The sequence below is a fragment of the Cydia pomonella genome, chromosome 5, assembly GCF_033807575.1.
Source record: "Cydia pomonella isolate Wapato2018A chromosome 5, ilCydPomo1, whole genome shotgun sequence".
Classification (NCBI taxonomy): Eukaryota; Metazoa; Arthropoda; class Insecta; order Lepidoptera; family Tortricidae; genus Cydia; species Cydia pomonella.
In genome coordinates this window covers 19,747,679-19,769,713 of record NC_084707.1, presented here as the reverse complement: position 1 = coordinate 19,769,713, position 22,035 = coordinate 19,747,679, and the positions used below count along the sequence as shown (strand labels likewise).

Sequence of the window (22,035 nt, the reverse complement as noted above, 5' to 3'; positions counted from 1 at the left end):
AATGTGTACCAACATAACAAGAGTGTATAAACTTTTTTCTGTCATTTCTAAACGAAGTCAATCTGACGTTTCTGAAGATTGACTTGACGTTGACTTGACTTGACACTGACATAATTCGTTAGTTGCCGGTGCTTGATGATTTTTTTATTGTTTGTGGATATTTGCGTTTCCTCAAGATGCCGCTTACAATGAATCCTAAAGGAGATATCCCAATAGACCTGGAACAGGTCAGAAAGGATATATTAAACGGAATACGTGAATGCTCAGCTCGGGGTCTGTCACAGACGACTAAATGGCTTGCAGAACTAAATTTTGCATTAAAGGATCATAAAGTTACAATAGAAGAGCCAGCCGCGGGTTACGATGATGGAATTATAGCGGAGGAGAAGGAATCTTATTTATTAGCGAAAAGTTATTTCGATTGTCAAGAGTACGACAGGGCGGCGCACTTCTTAGAGAACTGCACGAGCGAGAAATGCGTATTCCTGCACCGGTACGCGCAGTACATGTCCAGTGAGAAGAAACGCCTGGACAACGCGACGGACACTGGAGCTGAGAACACTGAATCCACCCAGGTTTTGCTGGATCTCCTGTCATTTTTTAAGGTAAGCTTGACATTTAGCATCTATCATAATTAGGGCTTGCGGTCGAATCCGTGTTTCGTTTACACGTTTATCCGTTACCGAATAACACGTAAACGGTTTTCTGGCCGGTTCCGCACGTGTAATTAAGATCCATCTCCATGGATAAACGGGTATTTGAAGAAACAAATCTTATTTACCCGTGGCCCCGAAGACGTCCTTGACGAGCAGCGAAGGAACGGACCGGCGTACTTAAGAGCTACAAATTATTAGACTTTCTGCCATATTTAACCTTATTCCCTGGTTTATAGAGTCGAAATTCAATAAACGGTTATTTTGCAAAACTGAGCAGAGGACGTACCGCGAACCACGTTCGACGTGTTGCCGCCCCGTCACATTTACATAAAAATTTGGCTCAGAAGATAAGAAACTGGAGACAAAGTATGCCTTCGGCGAGTTTAAAACGACACAAACAAGTAAAGTCAAGTACGCTAAGTCCTGTACCTGCTCTGGTATTATTATTATTAATTGTAAAAAATGAGCATGAAATATCATAAATTGTACCTTTTTAGAAAGGTTATGAACTGAGGAAATAAATTCTGTAATTTGTACGCGACGAATTCGTTCTAAATTAGGGACGAATAGGTTTAAAATTAAAAATAATAGACAATATAGAATAGGGACACCTACTTCGATTTATATATTGCATAGTTGGCTAAATATGTAATATCAACCCAGTTAGAAACAATTAAAAAGAATTGTACGCTTAACAAGTTCATTTGAAGTCAATATTCAATAGTAGACCTTGTAAGCATTGGCTCAAACTGTTTCGGATCCGTTCGGGCCGGTCTTAAGTACACGTTTAAACGGAGATACGTATCTGAGAAACGTTTCTTGGAGACGAATCCGGATCCCGGCGGTTCCGTGTAAACCGTGTTCTTAGAATCGCCGGGCTTAAGAACACGGGTATCTGTTTCGGCGTGTAACACGGATACCGGGAGCCCTAAACATAATGCTATCCAAGTTTACCAATAACAATGGCCATATTACCGCCCTTGAAAAATCATTACATGCCATAGTCTCTTATTCTATATACCCTAAATTTTGGTTAAAGTAAAGTAAAAGTCCTTTATTCGCATAAAATATGGTACAATGGTGGTGGTAAGTAAAAATTCCAGTACAAAAACATATTTTGCTACACAATAGCATGCAAAGTAATCTTAAAACTAGATTAAGATTAAGTACTAAAACTAAACTTAAAATATACATACTCGTAAGCTCGTAACATATATTATGTGTTCCTGTCGAAGAGGTCACTCGTTGAATAAAACATTTGTTCCTTGAGCCATTGATAAAGCTGTCTTTTAAATAAATGTAAAGGGAGAAATTTGAAATTTTCTGGAATTGAGTTAAAAATTTTGATGCACATGTGGTAACTATTAGGTAATATAAAAGATGTTATTTGCCACATTTGCTAACTTTTATGTTATAACCACTAAACTTGACTCACAGATAAACATGTTGTTTATTTCTACATACTTTTTAATTGTAAAAGTGTGGTGAGTACTAGAAACTCCCTGGTTTGAAATATAGATCTTGTGATCACCTCACCTGCCAAATGGAGCTATACAAATGTGAGGTGACCTCATACAGTGTAGATTGTGACATAAATTATTATTTATTCTCTTTATTTCTCTTTCTTCTTAGGTTATGTTTCTTACAATATGGATATAAAAGTAAAATATAAAAATACATCAAAAAATACTATACAAAACACATATAAACACATTGTAAAAAACTTAACCTAGTGTGCCGCCAGCAGCGGGGCAGGGCCCAAGCTGCCGGTGGTCAGGGCCGCAGAGAGAGGAACCGGCGGACTATCCGCGCCGTGTCCAAGATCACCGCCTTCTGCATCTGACCCTTGATCCAACCACCTAGCGAGAGTCTCTCAAGGTGTTGGTCGAGACTCTTCGCTATGAGACCATTCGTTGAAACGACTATCGGGACAATGATCGTCGAATCAACATCCCACATGGCGGTTATCTCGTGAGCCAAGTCTAGGTACTTACTGGACTTGTCCTTCTCGGCTTTCACGAGATTCTCATCATGGGGGATGGTGATGTCGACGAGCACGGCCCGGCGTTGCGATCGATCTATTATCACGATGTCAGGCTTATTGGCTACAATAGTCCTGTCAGTAATAATAGATCGATCCCAATAGAGCGTGGCACGACCATTTTCGAGAACTGGCGCAGGTGAGTACTTGTAGTACGGTACTTCGCGGTCCACAAGGCCATATAGAAGAGCAAGTTGCTGGTGAATAATCCTGGCTACGAGATTATGTCTGTGCAAGTACTCGCCGTTAGCAAGATGAGAACAACCGGAAATGATATGCCTGAGTGACTCTCCGGGACGGCGGCATGCCCGACAAATGTCGACCGTACCGTCCTTCAGGATATATTTCCGATAGTTGTTCGTCATCATAACTTCGTCCGCAATTGCACAGGCAAAACCCTCGGTTTCTCCGAAGAGGTCCCCGAATCGTAACCAGTTCACCGACGCGAGCAGGTCTACGTCGGGTCCCGTGAGGGCCTTGTAGAACCGCCCGTGTAGCACCTTACTCTCCCATGCCGCCTTGCGATCCGCAGTACTTAGTACCACAGGTTTGCGCCAGTTCTCGTTTGCCAAGGAGAGCGGCGTGAGGTTCCTGTCTACTGCCACCACATCCCGATGCATCCCACACTCGTTGTTAAGGAAATAATTCCTGAGATTGCACACCTCGCGGTTGTGGAGATCTTTGGCGTTTAGGAAGCCTCGACCTCCACTCTTCCGTGGGATGTACAATCTCATAACTGACGAGCGTGGGTGCAGCATACGATGTGTGGTGAGCATTAGTCGGACCCTCCGATCCAGGGCGTCCAGCTCGGTCTGAGTCCATCTTAGTATGCCAAAGGAGTATATGAGTAGGGGCATTACCCAGGCGTTGAAGGCGCGCACTTTGTTGCCTCCTGACAAAAGACTGTTAAGGACTTTTGTGAGCCGACTGAAAAAGCGCTCCTTTACCGACTGTCTAATACCCTCGTCCTCAATACCCAACGACTGTGTCATACCAAGGTATTTGTAGGTTTCTGATTCAGAGATAGATCTGAAAGACATTGTCTCAGAAAGTTGTAAATTTGTTGAATTTACAACCTTCCCCCGCTGTACATGCATAACCGCACATTTATCGACACCAAACTCCATGTTGATGGCACTACTGAAATCTTCGGTGGTTTTCAGTAGCTCCAACAAGTCTTGGCTATTTGGTGCAAATAATTTGAGGTCATCCATGTACAGAAGGTGAGAAATGACTTCACCCTCTCTCCGAAGCCGGCAACCTAATCCCGAATCCGTCAGCAGGGTGCTGAGGGGATTCAGAGCTAGGCAGAACCACAGGGGACTCAGACTATCACCCTGAAATATTCCTCGCTCAATCCTTATAAAATCCTGCGGGCCAGGGCGGTCATCCCCATCTCCTGGTTGACGAAGGACTGTGGTCCACTGCCTCATACACGCGCTTAGGAAGGCTCTTAAAGCTGTATCAACTTTATACAGCTCTAAGACCCTCCCCAGCCATGAGTGAGGCACCGAATCATAGGCCTTCTTGTAGTCAATCCAAGCCGCAGAGAGGGCCCCCCTATTCCGCCGGATTTGTTGGCAAATGGTCATGTCTATGAGGAGGAGCTCTTTAGTACCACGGGACCCAACCCTACATCCATTTTGAGCGGAGGCCAAAATGTTGTTAGCGACAATGTGCGCGTTTATTTTTGATCTCAAAATGGATGTAAGGAGCTTGTAGAGTGTAGGCAAGCACGTGATGGGTCTGTAGTTCTTTGCTTCCGTGGTACTACCGGACTTATAGAGCAGGAAGGTGACACCAGTTGTTAAGGAAGGTGGGAGAGAACCAAGCTCGAGGGCTTGTTGAAATTGTGCTGCCAAGCGCGAGTGCGAGCATTGGAACCATTTTAGCCAGAAGTTGTGCAATCCATCCGGCCCAGGACTTTTCCAGTTCTGGGCCGTGCGGATGGCACAACTTACGTCATCGGGGCTGATGGTGACTGCCCCCATAGGTTCAATGGACTCGCACTCACGCTCGACAACACTCATCCAACTCCCCTCGGTGTGTTCGACAGGCACTGACCAGATGCTACGCCAGAAATCAGTCATGGCAGTAGTATCCGGCGACCGCGTGTCGGACGCACGAAGGTTGGTTTCCTCCCACTTTCGGTATACCTTCCTTTGATCACTCTGAAAAAGACGATTCTGCTGGAATCGATCCACACGCTTTCTGTAGCGGCGAATACGGTTAGCCCATGCATAGACTTTCTGCTTCAGAAAGTCGATGCGCTCCGTGACATTGGCCATGTAGTCGCGGGGCCTGATATCCGTCCCCGCAAACGCCTGGTTCACAAAGCGCATTACTCTGGGGCGGTGGTTGCCCCCCCTGAAGCAGGTCAGCTTTGCAATGAGAGTCCTAAACGAGCTGATACGTCGCTCGATCCGTGCTTGCCATGCAGGGACACCTCCGGCGGTCCTAGGTGCACGTTCAGCGTCCGGGAACTTGACTCGAGCAACACGGCACGCCGCGATGGCTCCGCAGTACATGATCGAGTGTGTATCATCTAAATCTTTGCTAGTCCGTAAATGTGGCTCTAGTAAAGCGTTTAGGGCTCCCACTAGCGCTAGATTGCGTCTATTCATAGGCAGACGTGGTAATCGTGGCCTAGAATTGGTTGTGGTGCGATACTGCATAATCGCCTCTTCCAAAGTCCTCCTCAATTGCTCATTGGCAGATGTACTCACGCTCTGACTCGCAAAGTCCCCCTCGTCGGTACTGAAATCTACCCGCGGCGCCCCCGGTGCCAGGTCGGGTGCAGGCACCGGATCCGGCGACGTGGCGGGCAGATCCCGCACAGAGGTGGAGTCCACGCGAGCAGAGAGAGCCTCCAGGCGAAGCCGATCAAGTGTCGCGTCATCCAACCGCTTTAGCCGCTGAATGACGCGTACCTGATCCGATAATCGCTGCTCCGATACGGTGATGGTAGGTTCAAGAGCCTGAAACAGAGGCAGTATTCTTGAGCGATACGCGGATAGCTGTGTTCCCCCCTCTGTAGCCCCATAGTAGGCGCGCATGACGTTCTCATTAATTGATTGAGACCATCGCATGCGACGCACTACACCACCGGCAGCGGGAGCCGTGGGCGGGGCAGGATGTCCCGCAGGCCCCAAGCGTGCCGGCAGCGGTGGCCGCCCTCGTCGCGCAGGTGGTCGTGGCGGCGGCGGCGGCGGCCCGCACTCGTCGCTCGACTCGCTGGTGTCGGGCGCGGTAGCGAATTCATCGCCCGACGACGATTGCAAGGAGACGGACGAGGCAGGCGAGGGTGGTGGACGTGCGTTTCGTATGGACGTTGATTGATCGCGTGCTTTGCTCCTCGTTATCATTTCTTTGGTATTTTGTAGTTGTAGTACATGCTGAACTTTTATGGCAGTTTATAGACCCGGTTTATACTTGATCGTATGCTTGTCATTTTGGGTACTATTTTCCATAAATTTAACGTAAAAATCAACACGTAAATATAAAACATAGAAAATAAATTAGGAGAAATTACAAAACACGTGTGACGTTGACAACGTCTTTTTTTTTTTTTTTTTTTTTTTTTTTTTTTTTTTTTTTTTTTTTTTTTTTTATTATTATTTAGTTAGACAGGCAGCTGATGCTGGTACGTCTAAATCAGAGTTCACTTAGCATGTTGTTGTTGTTGTCCTAAAGCACCCCAGAGGTGCAAAGGGCCTTCACAAGCTCGCGCCACGCCTTCCTATCTTCAGCTCGTCCTCTGGCCTCGCTCCAGCTCAACCCGACCGCTCGTAACTCTCTTTGGACGGACCGTTGCCAAGAGTGTACAGGACGCCCGGAGCCACGGCTTCCGTCCGGCGGTTTCCACGCGAAAGCTATGGTAGCATTATTCGTTTCCCCTCTTCGAATAGTATGATTACACTTAGCTTGATTACAACAAATTAAAAAGAAAAATGACAACTTTGTTATCTTTTATTCCAGGCAAACCGCAACAACCTAGATGGATACTTACTATACTTACAAGGAGTAGTATTAAAGAAGCTAGACCTTCGGAGCCAGGCAGTGACAGCACTGCAAGCCGCAGTCTCTGCAGTCCCCATCCTCTGGTGTGCCTGGGTCGAGCTAGCAGGCCTAGCCAATGAATATGATGCGCTGGACTCCTTACAGTTACCGAAGCACTGGATGATGTATTTCTTTGCCGCACATGCCTTTGTGGACCTGAAGCTATCAGAACAGGCACTGGAAGGGTATATGGTGCTGACTGCTGCGGGGTTTGATAAGAGTACTTATGTTATAGCACAAATGGCTATTGCTCATCATGACAGAAGGGGTGAGATATTTCAATCTGTCATGCACCTTATTTTACTTAATTATCAGGAAATAAATCAAAAATAAGTTTGTTTTTTTTTTCTGTCGGGAACTGCCATCAGTTGGTAACGACTATAATCAGTTTTGATGTAAGTATGTAGGAATTGACATTAGGGTTTTGGAGACCATCATCTCATTTTGGTCATATTGAGATAATTGTGTATTTCATCGTTTTGGGTGGACCACGATGCGTTGGCAAACACACGAAGGATGGCGTTCTGTCCTCTTTGAAGGCACATTATGTTACTATCACTAGCAGTTCCCTATAGCTGGATCCCATATCTCCAGATGGGCTTAATGATTGTGTTGTATAGGAGTAATTTAGCCAATGAAGATTTCTGTATTTTAATATAATTTCATTATGTTTGTATTTTAAGTGAGTTTTCCATGTAAGGCGCCTATCTAGATGAAATCCTAGGTTATTGATACACTTGCAATGTGGCAGGAAATCATTTCCAAGTTTGACTGGAGGGCAATCTCCTTTTCTTAGGCTAAAGGTGATATGGTTTGACTTGTAAACACTAGCTCTTACACGCCATTGTGTTAACCAGTTATGAGTATTATCCAGTACAAGCTGTAGTTGCATACTAGCTTTTTCAGGAGACTTGTGGAAGGAGAGGTAAGCTATGTCATCTGCGTAAGTAGCAACAGTCACCTGCTCAGAGGTAGGCAAGTCGTACGAGAATATGTTGTAGAGAGTAGGTCCAATCACTGAGCCCTGTGGCACACCTGCTTCTATGTTTTAAAATTTTGATCTCGCATCACCATGCTTCACTTGGAAAATTCTGCCAGATAGGTAAGAGGCTAGGATGTGAAACAGCGAATGGGGCAGTTTCTCTTTAATCTTACACAATAGTACCTCATGCCAGACACGATCGAATGTTTCTTGTACATCCAAGAACGCCGCAGAGCAGTACAGTTCGTGTTCAAAACTTTGAGGTAAGTATTGTATTGTGCACCCGATGTACTTTTTCAGTTGTGGAAAGTGACTTTCTAAATCCAAATTGGTGTGAGGCCGAGGATATAACTCCACAGTCATCTATATGAGATTTTAATCGAACCAAAAATATTCTATCCCACACCTTGGACAGCACAGGAGTCAGGCTGATGGGACGATATGACCCAGTTTCATGCGCCGGGTTGCCCACTTTGTGGATCATTATGATCTGTGAAACTTTCCACAATCCAGGAAAACATCCTATTCTAAAGATTGCATTGAACAAGCAATCGAGGAAAGTAATGGTTTTCCTAGACAGTTCTTTAAGAATCTTAGGTGTTATTAAGTCATAGCCTGGTGCCTTTTTAGTGTCCAAATTTCGGAACAGCCTTGAAATCTCTCTTGGCGACGGCGGCCTTATATGTAAGCATAGTTAAGAGTTAGTATCTTGGTTAAGTATTTTATCCAGTTCACTTTCGTCCTTGGAATTTTCGACAATACTTCCGATAAGTGTGATGCGAAATCTTAGGCCTTTTTTGGTCAGTTCTTGCCCAGGAGCTACCAGTTTTTATAGGAGGACAGTGTGATTGTAATTTATCAGTGGAATTAGAAACTTTCCACAGTGAGTGTTGAATGCGACCAGTTGATGACATCAATTCTAATGTGTGTTTGATTGTATTGTTAGAAATAAGTTTGTAGTTCCAAAGTTTTCTCTTCTCATAAGCAAATTTTTGAAAAATAAAAGGCAACAAAAGCTCCTGTAATTAAGAATGTCTTGAAAATGTAAAGAACATTAAATTTAATTAATTTTATTTCGGCAACAGTGGTTAAGCTATACTTAAATATAATTCAGAGTTTTTTTTTTCAGTATTCCCACTGCCTCATTTTCTGAATAACTGCTATCCTCCTCCTAAAAATAATAATGGTGATTGATGATAAATCTGTTAATGGTTGTACAAAACTGTTTGCAGTAAATTTAAACTTTTTATTCTATGAGAAGCATAGTTAGATACATACTTATTTTCTTTTTCATAAAGGCTAGTTCCAAAATTTTACTGAAAATGTGCATGTACGATGCAATCTTTGAATAGAGAATATATAGATACAAGAGATAGGGAACCTAGTGGTATTGCCCACTCCTTTTCAATTATATTAGTAGATTTTAATTGCCGCAGCAACCTCCATACAAACATAGTTACACTCTCATTTTAAAACAACTAGCCAGATTGCTCCGAAACTTTGTACTTACAATATGATAAGGTATATCTATGCCTGTAATTAGTTTATGTAGCTTCAGATACCATAGTAAAAAAATACAGTGAAGTTGTTTTTCATAAAAAACAAATTTTTGCTCTATTTTATTTGTTTTATAAGCTGGTGCTATATAAACTAATTAGAAGCATAGATATACCTCATGTCAGTGTATGTGTAAAGTTTCATTACACTCCAACTCGTTGTTTTAAAATGAGAACGTAACTCCGTTTGTATTTGTATGGGAAGGTGAAATTCGGCAGAGCTTGCTGCAGACTCTTAAAGGGAGACCACAAAATTGAGCTCCCCGGTTGCCAGTTTCATTTCGCAGCTGATACCTACATTATCTACTTAATTATTTTTTTGTGATTACAAAGTTTAGTGTGTCAGCAGAGCAGGCTGACACACTAAGTTGAAGCTGACACATCAATAAATAAGTTTTTGTATCATTGCCTTGAATGAGCCCAAGCTGTCTCTTTCAGATGTGGATTCATCCCTAGCCCTATTCCGAGAGCTTTGCCAAATCGACCCGTACCGACTGGACAACTGGGATGTGTACTCTCACCTTTTGTATCTAAAAGAGCGGCGTATGGAGCTGGCGCACCTCGCGCAGCGCGCCGTCTCCATCGACAAGTACAGAGTGGAGACCTGCTGCGTAATTGGTTAGTAATAAAGTAGTAGTAGTCTATATTTTTAGTTCTGATCTAATATAATGCAAGTTGCAAGTTTGTTAATAAGATTAGCACTCTGTGTGGAGAAAGAAAGCCATCAAATTGTATAAGTGGAAAAACTTCAGGATTCCACTGTAAGGATTTGAGCTCCATGCTGGTTAGTTATCTAAGGGTGGTATTCCACCTGTCCAATTTCTTGGTTCAATGTGCATTGCGTCTCACTCTCTTATTAAGCAAAATGTGAGCTACCCTCAGCTAAGTGTTATCAAGTTTGATGACCTTTGCATAGTTGAAAAGCCATACTCCAGCAAAATCAGCAAGCAAGGTTTAACCATAGTCTGACTTAATTTACTATTATAAAAGTTTATATTTTCTCTTAATATTACAATTTTGTTAAAATAATTTCATGAGTTTTCTCACTTTTAAGAATTTTTGCTTATTTTCTTAGACTTTACCTATCTATTACAATGAATTATCTTTGACGATATCGTTATTATACATCAATATCACCAATTAAGCTATCGTGTCGTCAGGGTCGTAAATATACGCACTGTCCATTTGAGATGTGCGTAGGTATTTATTGATTCTGAACCAATTACATGTGATAACATGAGATCATAATTGAGTCCAGGGTCAAATGCGTAACCCCGGATTGTTATCCGGGCCAGACTTGTCACATCTCCTATTGAACTAGATTAATTGCGCCACCATTAACATATATCTATGACGGACCTTACGGACACATAGAATAGTGCTAGTTTAGTGGTGTCCCTCACGAATTAAAGCCAATCGTGCAGTCTAACCTGTCTAACGCAACTAGTTGCAACCAATCGCGCGGGTGATGCGAACTTATCAACCAATCGCGTTGTGGCGTTACACTGCACGATTGGCTCAAATTCGTGAGCATGACACCGCTGTACTGGTCCTATTCTTATTGCCCGTAAGGCCCGTCTTTAGATATACAGATGTCGCCTTTATTTACAGAACAAAGAACAGTTTGCACATTATCTCTCTATTATCTTTTTCTTTCTAGCGTTGTCCCGGCATATTGCCACGGCTCAAGGGAGCCTGGGGTCCGCTTTGACAACTAATCCCAAGATTTGGCGTAGGCACTAGTTTTTACGAAAGCGACTGCCATCTGACCTTCCAACCCAGAGGGTAAAACTAAGCTTTGTTGGGATTAGTCCGGTTTCCTCACGAAGTTTTCCTTCACCGAAAAGCGACTGGTAAATATCAAATGATACCTATTTCGTACATAAGTACCGAAAAACTCATTGGTACGAGCCGGGGTTTGAACCCGCGACCTCCGGATTGCAAGTCGCACGCTCTTACCGATAGGCCACCAGCGCTTCCTTCTCTCTATTATCTCACATCTTTTGTATTCTTTGTATGCTTGACCTTCAGCGTAGGCCTCCTCCAACCATCTCCGCTCTCTCCGATCTATTGCCACTCTGCTCCCGGTAGGTACGGCCAGCTACCTGCGCGATGTCATCGTCCCATCTCATTAGAGGTCTCTTAAGAGGTCATTAATTAAATAATACGTTTTCATTTTTGACAATACTTTCACCTCGTGACCTCGTCCCAGGAGAGATTACCTGACTCTTTATTACTAGATTGCGTCAAAAACTCGCCTTTTTCTAATTTCATCATAATCTTTATTAATTAACGCGGTTACCACACTGACGTGGTCTACCTATGCATGTCTATAGCTATAGCGAACTTGAACTGCAGCTACTGTGCGATGTGACCGCTGACCACCTAACGATCACAATGGTTTTTCAGGAAACTACTACAGTTTGCGGAGTGAACACCAAAAGGCCGTAATTTACTTCCAGAGAGCCTTATCACTGGACCCCCAATACCTGTCCGCGTGGATACTCATGGGGCACGAATTCATTGAGCTGCAGAACTCCAATGCCGCTATCCAGTGCTATAGGCAGGCCATTGGTAAATATGTTTTATGTTTGCTTATGCTTGATGTGTTACTTTAACCGTTTCGAGACACGTACGAGTATCTAAGGTTATATCGTCTGATAAATGTCCCATTATACAGTGATATCTGGAACTCGAATTTAAACTGTCGTGATACATACCAACATAAAACTAATTTTACGATTTACACTCACGTGTTTTTAGTCACTCGCGCGACATGTTTCGGTGAGCCTAGGTTAAAATTAGTTTTAATATAAAATTTAAATAGGGAATATTACGCGAAACTCTGCACAGAGGGCACCACTTCCACAATCCATCAAAATCTGAGGGTCTACCACGAAACAAGAAAACCGAAATTTCGTTATGTAACCTCTATCACTCTTACATATTCGAGCGATAAAGAAGATGGGTCAAAAATGTAGCCGAAAAAACCTCGCGTGATTTGTGCACAAGCCCTAAAGTGTAATTTGTGAAGTTAGGGCTTGTAGAGTTAGAAGCTTGGCTCTACATGAGATCTGATAACTTTTTGACAGTGCGATGTGAGCCATATAGTCTTAGCAACATTTTACATGAAAATGTTTTTGGTAGGATAAATATCTGTCTCATTTACAGAGGGTTCTATTAATAGAACTCGTCCGGACGATATCAAAATCAAACTTATACTTGAAGTCGTTTTAACATAAACGAGTGCGGCATTTGTAGGAAGACTAAGAATTTGTAAATAAAACGGAAATTGATCTGCTCTGCAATAACGTCCGAGTTAGAGAGGTAATACATTGACTTCATCTCAGACACAAAGGTAAATTCCTATAACATTCTAAAAAAACAATGGAGAAAAAGTATTCTTCGAAGTATAATCTCAGTAAAAGAGGTGAAATACAATCTCTGTCTCATTTATAGAGGTATTTAAGACTATAAAATCGAAAATACTAGTCCCAGGCATAGAGGTTTGTTTTATCTCACTAACAGGAGTATTTCATTGCTGAAGTGTCGGGACCTCGAGTCCTAGCTAAGGAAGTTCCCACTTATCCAAGTTCTACTGTATGTAGGACGTTACATGACATAATACCTTCATGTGTGTGGTGGAAGAAAGAGTACCTAACTAAGTATCAGTTCACAGTAACCCAACTTCAATATTTATTATATATTCTTAAAATGTATAAATGTTAAAATACTTATGTCAAGCCATTTAAATCCCGAAGCATGTGAAGTAAATATAAAGAAACAAGAGGAATTATTATTAATTAATTAATTATTACAACATACGCTCGAAAACATTACCCTCCTAATGACACAGTCGAATAAAAACAACTGTTACAATTAGTTTATATTATCCTCATTTAATCTCCGTCGAATTATTTAATTACCTCATTACTAAATTCAGAAGCGCAGTTAGTTAACAACACATTAATAATCAAAAGCAAAGCAATGATAATGATTATCTAGTAATTAAATATGGAGTTCCGCAGAGCAATACATGACTCAACAATTTGTTTTGGCTACCTTAATTGATTTGTCTTTGTCACGTCTGGAAATATCGATACGAACAAAGACCCAAAAATATGTATACACGACCTTTTAGCCCATATATTAAGGTGTATACATAATAATATTTAACATGCAGAAACGTCTGCGAAGGATGCTATTAAGCTTAGAATAAATTTAAAAGTGGAAAAATTACTGCCTTGGGTGTGACTTGAACTCACGGCCCCTGGATACCCAAAGATGGTGGAGGGGTATATACATATTTTTGGCACTTTATCGTCCGCATCTTTATTTTCAGACGTGACTTTAGTAGTAGGTCCGTATCTATATTTGTTGTAAGTATGTATAATTAATTAGTATGTTTAAATGCATTCTTGTGCCTATTCTACGACTATGTTGATGTTGTATATAATTTGTAAATTATCACCGTTCATATTAAGCTTGCATTCAAATTGGATCCTAATTCACACAGTTATTGAGTTAATAGTTATATAAGGCTCTGTTCTTGTAAATTGAAGCTAAACTAGGCCATATTGTTTCAGATGTGGATCGCAATGATTATCGCGCTTGGAACGGTCTCGGCCAGGCTTACGAAATACTCGGTCTGAACAGCTACTGTATTTATTACTACTCAAGGGCGGCGCAATTAAAACCGGACGATTCGAGAATGCTGGTCTCTCTCGGGGAGGCGTATGAGAAGATGGATAAGATACCTAATGCTTTGAAATGTTATTATAAAGCTCATAGTACGGGGGATATTGAAGGAATGGCGTTATTTAAATTAGCTAAGTAAGTACAGTCATGGTAACTGATATCTACGACCGATCGATAAAACATCGGCAGTTGTCAATAGGCTTTAATTTCACAGCTCAAGGCCGTTTAATCTGCCGTTGACATTCGAAGCGATGAGTGGTACTGGTTATTAATTTGGTTATACCTGTTAACCGCGCCGGCCTTCTGCACACAAAAAACTATACCATTATATTAAAATTTATAATTACTGAATACTCAATATTTTATTGCAAATTCACAAAGTACTTGTACAGGTGGTAAACTTATAAGCTAGGTCTTTGTGAACCCTGTTGGGCACTGCAATATTATTATTTTTTTTAATTAAGGATCTTGACCGAATTTTTGGTCATCTTTTTGCATTTATTTCTACATCTTTTTGTACTGCTATATGCGGCACTAGTGAAGTTCGAACTTCGAACTCACGATTTTCGACCCCACACACATACGAAGGGTTAACACCTCGTTTCCTACAAACAATAAATTTTGCAGACTGTACGAGAAGTCGAACATGCCGAACAGCGCGGCGGCGGCCTACACGGCGGCGTGCCAGGACCCGGCCCACGCGGGCAGCAAGGAGCTGCCGGCCGCCGTGCGCTACCTCGCGCACTACTACCTGCGCTTCTCGCTGCTCGACCACGCCGCGCACTACGCCTACAAGTGCCTGGAACACGACACTGTGAGCACCCTATTACAATACTACAATATCTTCGAACAAGGCCACAAGTAGAATAATTTAAATGTGACAAACTTAATACATTACGTAATAAAAAATAAAAAAAATCTTTCTAAACCATTGCTATCACAGTTATCTTTTTAAGATATGCAATTCCCTGTCATGCAAATGTTTCTTCTCAACGTGACTTCAATTTGATAGGTAGAGAATGAGATAATACATGTGCGCCCTTCCAATGCGCCAGCGCTCAAATAGAATGTTATCTTAAACACGCAACGCATACAATCAAAAACAGAAATCCAGTCGCTATTGTCAAAGCGTTAAAGTGCGTGTTCAGATATTTGTGAGCGCCTTGGCTACTCTGATGTATCTAATGGCGACTCTACTTAGGAGGACCGAGCATTTATGTTAGTATTTATTTTTTTCAGACCAAAGAAGCTGGTAAAAACTTATTAAAAACAATATCCGAAAAAAGATTAGCAGCGTCGTCGTCGCAGCCGCACTGCTCGCACGAGGAGCTGCCCGAGGCCATCAAGAACGCGTCCACCGTGTCCGCGGCCGACAAGACGCCGCTGCCCAGCCCCAACGTGACCCCAGACAACTTCTCCACGCCCATGTTCACCCGGAACTCCAAATATAAAATGTGACCGACTATCGTCGGCACATACCCGAAAATATAAATAGACTGATACTGTTAAGACGAATAAATCGTGAATAAATAAAAAATATCCTTGTTAAAAAAAATAAGTGTTTATTTTTTACACCATTAATACAACATAACAGATCTTGGTGCTCAAATAAAAAACAATACGTTAATTTAATAACTAATTAATAAATAGTAGTGCATTGATAAGTAAAGATTGTTCGCTATTAAATGATTAAGATTACTAAAAAAGTTACTGATTTAAATCACAGACCAGATCAAGCACATGATTTGAGAGCTTGTTTACGCCGGCTAAATGTACAGCTATAAGCTTCACTTACAATCAGTTTAACTGATCACAGTAGATGCAAGTAAATACATAATACCTACAATCAATTTTTACTAAATAGTCAGTTGATGGATAGCCGGCTTCAGACATGTATTAGATGAAACAAATTATGATAAGATGTGATGTGAGCTATAACTATTGAAGCTGATACTTATATGATTAGGCGTCAAGTACCAAACATACAATAATTAATCAATGACGTGAAATCGTACGATACAAAAATGATTCTTACAAAAACATGTCGTGTCCTACTTTGTCATGGTTTTTTTAACCAGTAAAAGTAATCAATACTTGCTATACAATAGAAATATATAATTCTAGATAAGATGGCATAGTCGGATTTAAAACAATTCATGATTATAAACACGTACACATTAATCAGGAAACAAATTGATAAAAAATAATAACAATGTTAAGCCTCTTAAAACTTCATAATGATGTGTAAATAAACAATCCATCCAGATAATTAAAAGCTTTACAAGACTAAAATACTTTGTGTGGAAATGTTTGGTCGCTGCCTACTTCTCGTTTTCGGCACCGTATTCTTAATTAATATCACCCCTAACTAGGATTAACATGTGTTAATTTGATGCGTTGAGTTGGATGGAAACAGTAACATTTAGGTACTAAGCTCGCTTCCTCATGGCAGGCATGACTATGAAAATAAGGCCGCACCCCGCGCCCGGTGACTCATCACACACAGCTTGTTGCCTAATCTAAATACTAATCTCGTTTTGTAGTCTCACTAAGTTACTGCATTATTGGTAATATGATGCAATTACTGGAAATAAATATCCTAGATACGTTTATCTTTATACTATAATGAAATAGAACGCTTAGGCGATTATACCACAATAGTTACGTTATTATGAACTGATAATTTTAACAAACGGATATTTACGCCAACGTATCTATTATGACTCAACTCCTTAAAACATGGTCATCAGAACACAATATCATTCATAATTGACTAGATTGGCATTTATGTTTCGATGAAATCAGCAATCAATCTATGTTTTTAAATTTTATCGATTGTGTAAGAAGTGCACTCAACAACAATACTATTGTTAGTTAATTACGGGAGGGAAATCCTCTTCTGGAATGGGCCTCGCCTCAATTGTTTATATTATATACCTAGCATATTATTATATCTATACTATTTTACTTCATTCTCAGAATAACAGCAGCAAAGATAAAAAACATCCCACAAAATTATTTCATTCAAATAAGTTAATAGGATAGCCAATATAATTAACAATTTTTATACTTTGAAATACCTAGTCTTTGCTCGCTAACCTTACAATTACTTCAATATATATCAAATATTTATTGGGAAAATGATATAAGCACGAAAACTGCAAGTTGGGTGTGATAAGATCATCAGACCGTCGCGAATTGCGTCATCGTATACAATATACATAGGTACATAATCGTCAAGACCTATAAAAACTAGCCCCAGTCAATCCTAATAAGGCCCTACTGAGCATTTCCTAACCACATAATGGACAATATAAATTGAATAAATTGGACACAGCAACATTGCCTCGCAACATGTTCACACAGATTTCCTGATTGATTGAGCCCAGACATACTAATACAATACTTTCACGACATTGACTTGCCTAATATATCTATAATGAGAAATTTACAACTTTTTAAGGCATAAAGAGGCACTTCCGTTGCTAAAATTAAGCACATTAATCTAAGACTGATAAATAGTTGTAATGCCAATTTAATATCACCGAGAAATTTGTAAAAACATAATATAATTATTCAAAAATGTAGACTATAATAAATTTGTAGCTAACTTTGTGCTTTTTGTTGCATACATTTGTTCTTTGTCTCCAAATCATGGACCACCTCTTCAAAGAAAAGGATTCTTCGAATTAACATAGTTCCCAGAGTTAGATGAAGGCTGGAAAATAAAAACGTTTCCTTAAAGTAGGATAAATTTAAAAATAAGCAGAAGGTGACTCGAGCCACTCAGGGCAAACCCCAAATAACCATAATTCACTAGCAAAATACACATGAGATTGATGAGTCATTGGAATGTACACAAAAATAAATGTGCAAAATTTGTGTTTGATAAGAAGTTCTGTGAACTGTTATGCAAAATTACTACAACTTCCTCCAGAAGATAAGGCATGTCAAGTATCCCACACTTTTGTACTAGCATGATATACATTCATATTTGTAAATGCCCATAATATATCTTCATGTACCCTGCCAATTAAATTGATTAACTGTTCCTTGGGTCATGGTCATTACATAATTTGCCCATAACAAAGTTTATTCTCTATAACAATATTATCAATGATCTAAAATAAGAACACAAAGCAGTATGATGAACTCACTATAATAAACAATGACATAAATAATGTTATCATCTTAATTATGATATGGGTCTGGTAACAATGTCTTTTTGTTCCTTGAACTTAAGTGAAAGATCACTCATCAAGGCTGAAAGCTACCAGAATAAAAACCTACTTTATACCTACCAGAAACAAATCTTTAGCAAATTTAAATAAAGGTTCCAAGTTCAAATCAGCCTTGTTTTCGTATTCCAAATACCCTAAGTTGATGAACCAATCTGACATTATAGTTTAAGTATTTTATTTGTTTGTGAAAAATTAACACTATTCTGCTTTTGACTTACCATGAAAGGGTTAACAGGCACAGGCGCCGGAGCAGCACTCCAACTTCCATTGAAGAAAGGGTTTTTGCTGCCGAAGAAGTCATTGGTTGGTGCACTTTGGAACGGATTCTTGCTATTTATATTGTTACCTTCCTCTGCAAAATACAAGTGAATTAGACAAAGCATCTCAAAATATTCCTATTTACACTGTATTTTTACCATAATTTTACTTACCCATTGTCTTCATGTTTTGCTGTCTCAGTGCATGGTCTAAATCTGCTAATGCTGCATAGCGATCATCTGGAAAAGTCATTAATTATTTTATTCAAATGGATCATAGAATATTTATACACAGTGTAACACTAGGAATCTGAAATATTTTAACCACACACTTCGGAGGCCAAAAGAAGGAATAGTACATTATGATACAAGTGTGCTAAGTTGGTAATTACATACGAGGCGATATTGTGCGCGCGAGCTGTAAGCGAGCGCGCAATAAGAAAGTCGATGTGGGTAATGACCAATGCACATGCGTTTCATACGACGTTTTTTAACACACTTGAGAGGAAAAAACAAAACTTATAAATTTGTTTTTTTTTTGTCAAAACAGTAAAAGTACAATTTTCAAAATGGTGGCTTACAGTTTTAACATCAAATAATTACACTAAAGCGTGCTGGGCTTGTAGGCACTTATTCGCCAATTCATTGAAGTAAGCTACCAACACATTTTCCAAGAAAGACTGCTGACTGCTGCTGCTTGCTGACTTTCTATTGAATAAAAGTTTCATATACCGCCAATTATTTTTCACCCGATTTTGATGGTAAGAGGCTATCGTTCTCGGCTCTTGCCTGTATTGGTATTACTGGCAGCGTCAATTTTATGTGTTTTTCATTTTCAATGCTTGAAAATGACATTTTCGTCAATATATAAACTAAAAACATGCAAAACTATTCCAATTTTATGACAAATACGGAAAATTACTGGCGCGTTTTTTTTTTTACGTACGATTCCAATGCGCGCGCAAGGCAAAGGCGCGAACGAAATTGACAAACAGCCATAATTTTTTTTTTAAAAAGCTAACATTTTCGTATTTCTATTCGACGGATAGAGATCAAATCAATAAAATGTTATGTTTATTCATTAATGTAATTTACGAGATATTTTAATCTATAGATTATGTTTGGTGTGATAAAACCTCTTTGAACTAACATTCGAAACCTAGTTGGTTAAAAAAAATGTATTATTCAACCAAATTAAGAACACTCCATTCCCATGCATATTATTAGCAATCAGTTACCTTCTTAACTCAGTCGGATAATATAATGAAAAAGCACTAGTGTTATAATATACTGAAAAAGCACGCATTTTTAATGTCTAGGATTATGAGCCAAAAATCAGTGGAATAAAAACATCATTTTCAGCAAGTGTGTTGAAAAGGATATTTAGACTAGGCCCCATAATGGCGTCATCACCATCAAAACGGCTTTTAGCACTAAGTTATAATGTCTTTTTTTTTATTGGTATTAACTCGGAAACTAGGTGAAATCTATAAAAGTTTATATGACACTTTAGTCTCTAAATGTGAACAGGAATACAGTGTTAAATTCTTCAGTTTCCTCATGTTACACCATGTATAGAGTAGCATTAAACAGTATACCAAGATTCATTTTGGGTTGCTGCCATTAAGTAAATTAGCTTATTTTAAAAATAGCAATGCACTACTCACTAGCAGTAGATGGAGGAGTGAAAGCTGCAAAACTTGTAGTGGTGGATGGGGCAGGCACATAATTGTTGTTTACATTATTACTAAACTGGCTACTGTTATAAATATTTGCAGTTGAAAAGTCAACAGGAAAACTGTAACAAAAATAATTATAAGCATTAAAACAAGACAAAACAGGAATATATACATATTAATCCATAAGAATTATTATACCATATATTACTTACTCAGGTACTGGAGCAGGAGCGACAACAGGTGGCGCCGCGAGCGGGCTGGGCTGGGGTATGCTGTGCACCGGCCGGGCTATCTTCATACTGACATCATTGCCTCCAGAGAAAAAGCTATTTCCCACTTTGGGCGCATTCACGAGCGTATTATTGTTCACCGTCGACTTCGGCGCCGGGCTCGCTATTGATATCAGCTGTGCTGAGCTCGCTGCAGCACTTCCGCTTTTAACTTTTAACTTACTCTTAGATGATAAACTTCCGTTCGTAACAGTATTATTCAGCGGTTGATCGAGATAGTAACGTTTCTTCTCGTATTTGTCCGACATAAAATCTTTCACACTTTGTTCATCAGTAAAGTTCACACTTTCACCCTCGTATAGGCCTAACCAAACGCGCCTACAGTAATCATTTCCTCTCACTTTTATAAATTCTATCTCTTCGGGGGTAAATGTGGCCATTGAGATCGACTTTACTCGATGGGGAGGCGTCAGACCACGTCTGCAAAAAATCGTGCAGTTTGAATTATCTGTTTGTTGATCTAATTTCTAGCACAAAAGCAACAACACAATAACGCACAAAATAATACTTACAGCATTCCCGAACATTTTGAACAAACGAACGAACCGATTGTAACATTAACATATGTAGGTCCTCTTTGGTTGCAGTCTAAACAATATTTGTTTCCATTTATAGATATAAGTTCACGTAAAATTTCTAAATTCTTGTCGTCTTGCTTGCGACGGTTTGCAGCCATTTTTGTAATAGACAGACTAAAAATAATAAGAAATGCCAAATCGCAAGTTCCGCCCTTGCACCACTAACCACAGAATATGTAACTAAAACAAACCCTAGTACCAACATAAAACATATTCGACCACGGCCCCCCCGTTCGTGGAGATATAAAGGTGGAAGCATGGAGTGAACTGAAAACCAGCGCTGTGACACAAATGCTGAGTCCATCCCTTATGTCACACTATTGTTCACATAATATGGATAGACTTAAGAAATTATGTTAATTTAATTGTTGCTGCTCTTCTATTCAACGTGTCTACTTGTTTGTTTTTCTTTTATCGTCTTTGTATTCTTGTATGTTTGTGACAATAAATAATTAGTATTCTTATTATTATTCTATTCTTATTCTTTATAACACATAGGTACCTACTTAGTTCACGACCGAGCTCCATTCTCTTGAAGCTCTGCCTTTGGACTGTCTACAAGTTACCGCTTACGCAGTAACAGCTTTTAGAACGACTAAATTAAGTTAGGTTATGAAGAAGCTTTTCACAGAAGAGAATAAAAATATCCATACCTTTTCAGGGGACAAATAATATGTTTCACATAGCTTGGGTTCTGTGACAGCTGTCATCTCAATACAATTTTTAATCTTAAAATGCCAAATTGTATTGAGATGACAGCTGTCACAGAACCCAAGCTATGTGAAAAATATTATAATACTAGCACATAGGAAAGCATTATGGCCACATTCAACCCAACATCCCCCGTAAACCATGGTTTTTTAAATTCCGAGCTTATCCTAAATGGGCCACGTCTACAATCTGTCGTTTACGCTTAGGGCCAGTTTGTACGCCAGTATTTCTTGCTAAGATACGGGTCCGGGATACCTCACTGTGCGAATGCCGGTTCGATGAAGGCA

The 22,035-nt window shown here is 40.0% G+C and overlaps 2 protein-coding genes across 2 annotated transcripts; one reads left to right on the top strand and one right to left on the bottom strand.

Annotated features, from left to right (window-relative positions):
• The first annotated feature begins 97 nt into the window (after positions 1 to 97).
• Positions 98 to 15,550, top strand: LOC133518019 (cell division cycle protein 23 homolog). The gene is made up of 7 exons (XM_061851557.1): positions 98 to 605; positions 6,676 to 7,024; positions 9,733 to 9,912; positions 11,704 to 11,868; positions 13,881 to 14,127; positions 14,620 to 14,806; positions 15,232 to 15,550. Exons 1-7 carry the CDS (start codon positions 177 to 179, stop codon positions 15,448 to 15,450), a joined length of 1,776 nt encoding a protein of 591 aa, XP_061707541.1. The 5' UTR covers positions 98 to 176; the 3' UTR covers positions 15,451 to 15,550.
• LOC133518021 (arf-GAP domain and FG repeat-containing protein 1) lies at positions 15,535 to 21,174 on the bottom strand. The gene is made up of 6 exons (XM_061851559.1): positions 20,972 to 21,174; positions 20,382 to 20,879; positions 20,158 to 20,288; positions 18,665 to 18,730; positions 18,452 to 18,585; positions 15,535 to 17,710 (listed from the first exon to the last, which is right to left on the bottom strand). Exons 1-6 carry the CDS (start codon positions 21,133 to 21,135, stop codon positions 17,660 to 17,662), a joined length of 1,044 nt encoding a protein of 347 aa, XP_061707543.1. The 5' UTR covers positions 21,136 to 21,174; the 3' UTR covers positions 15,535 to 17,659.
• Between the last annotated feature and the right edge of the window lie 861 nt (positions 21,175 to 22,035).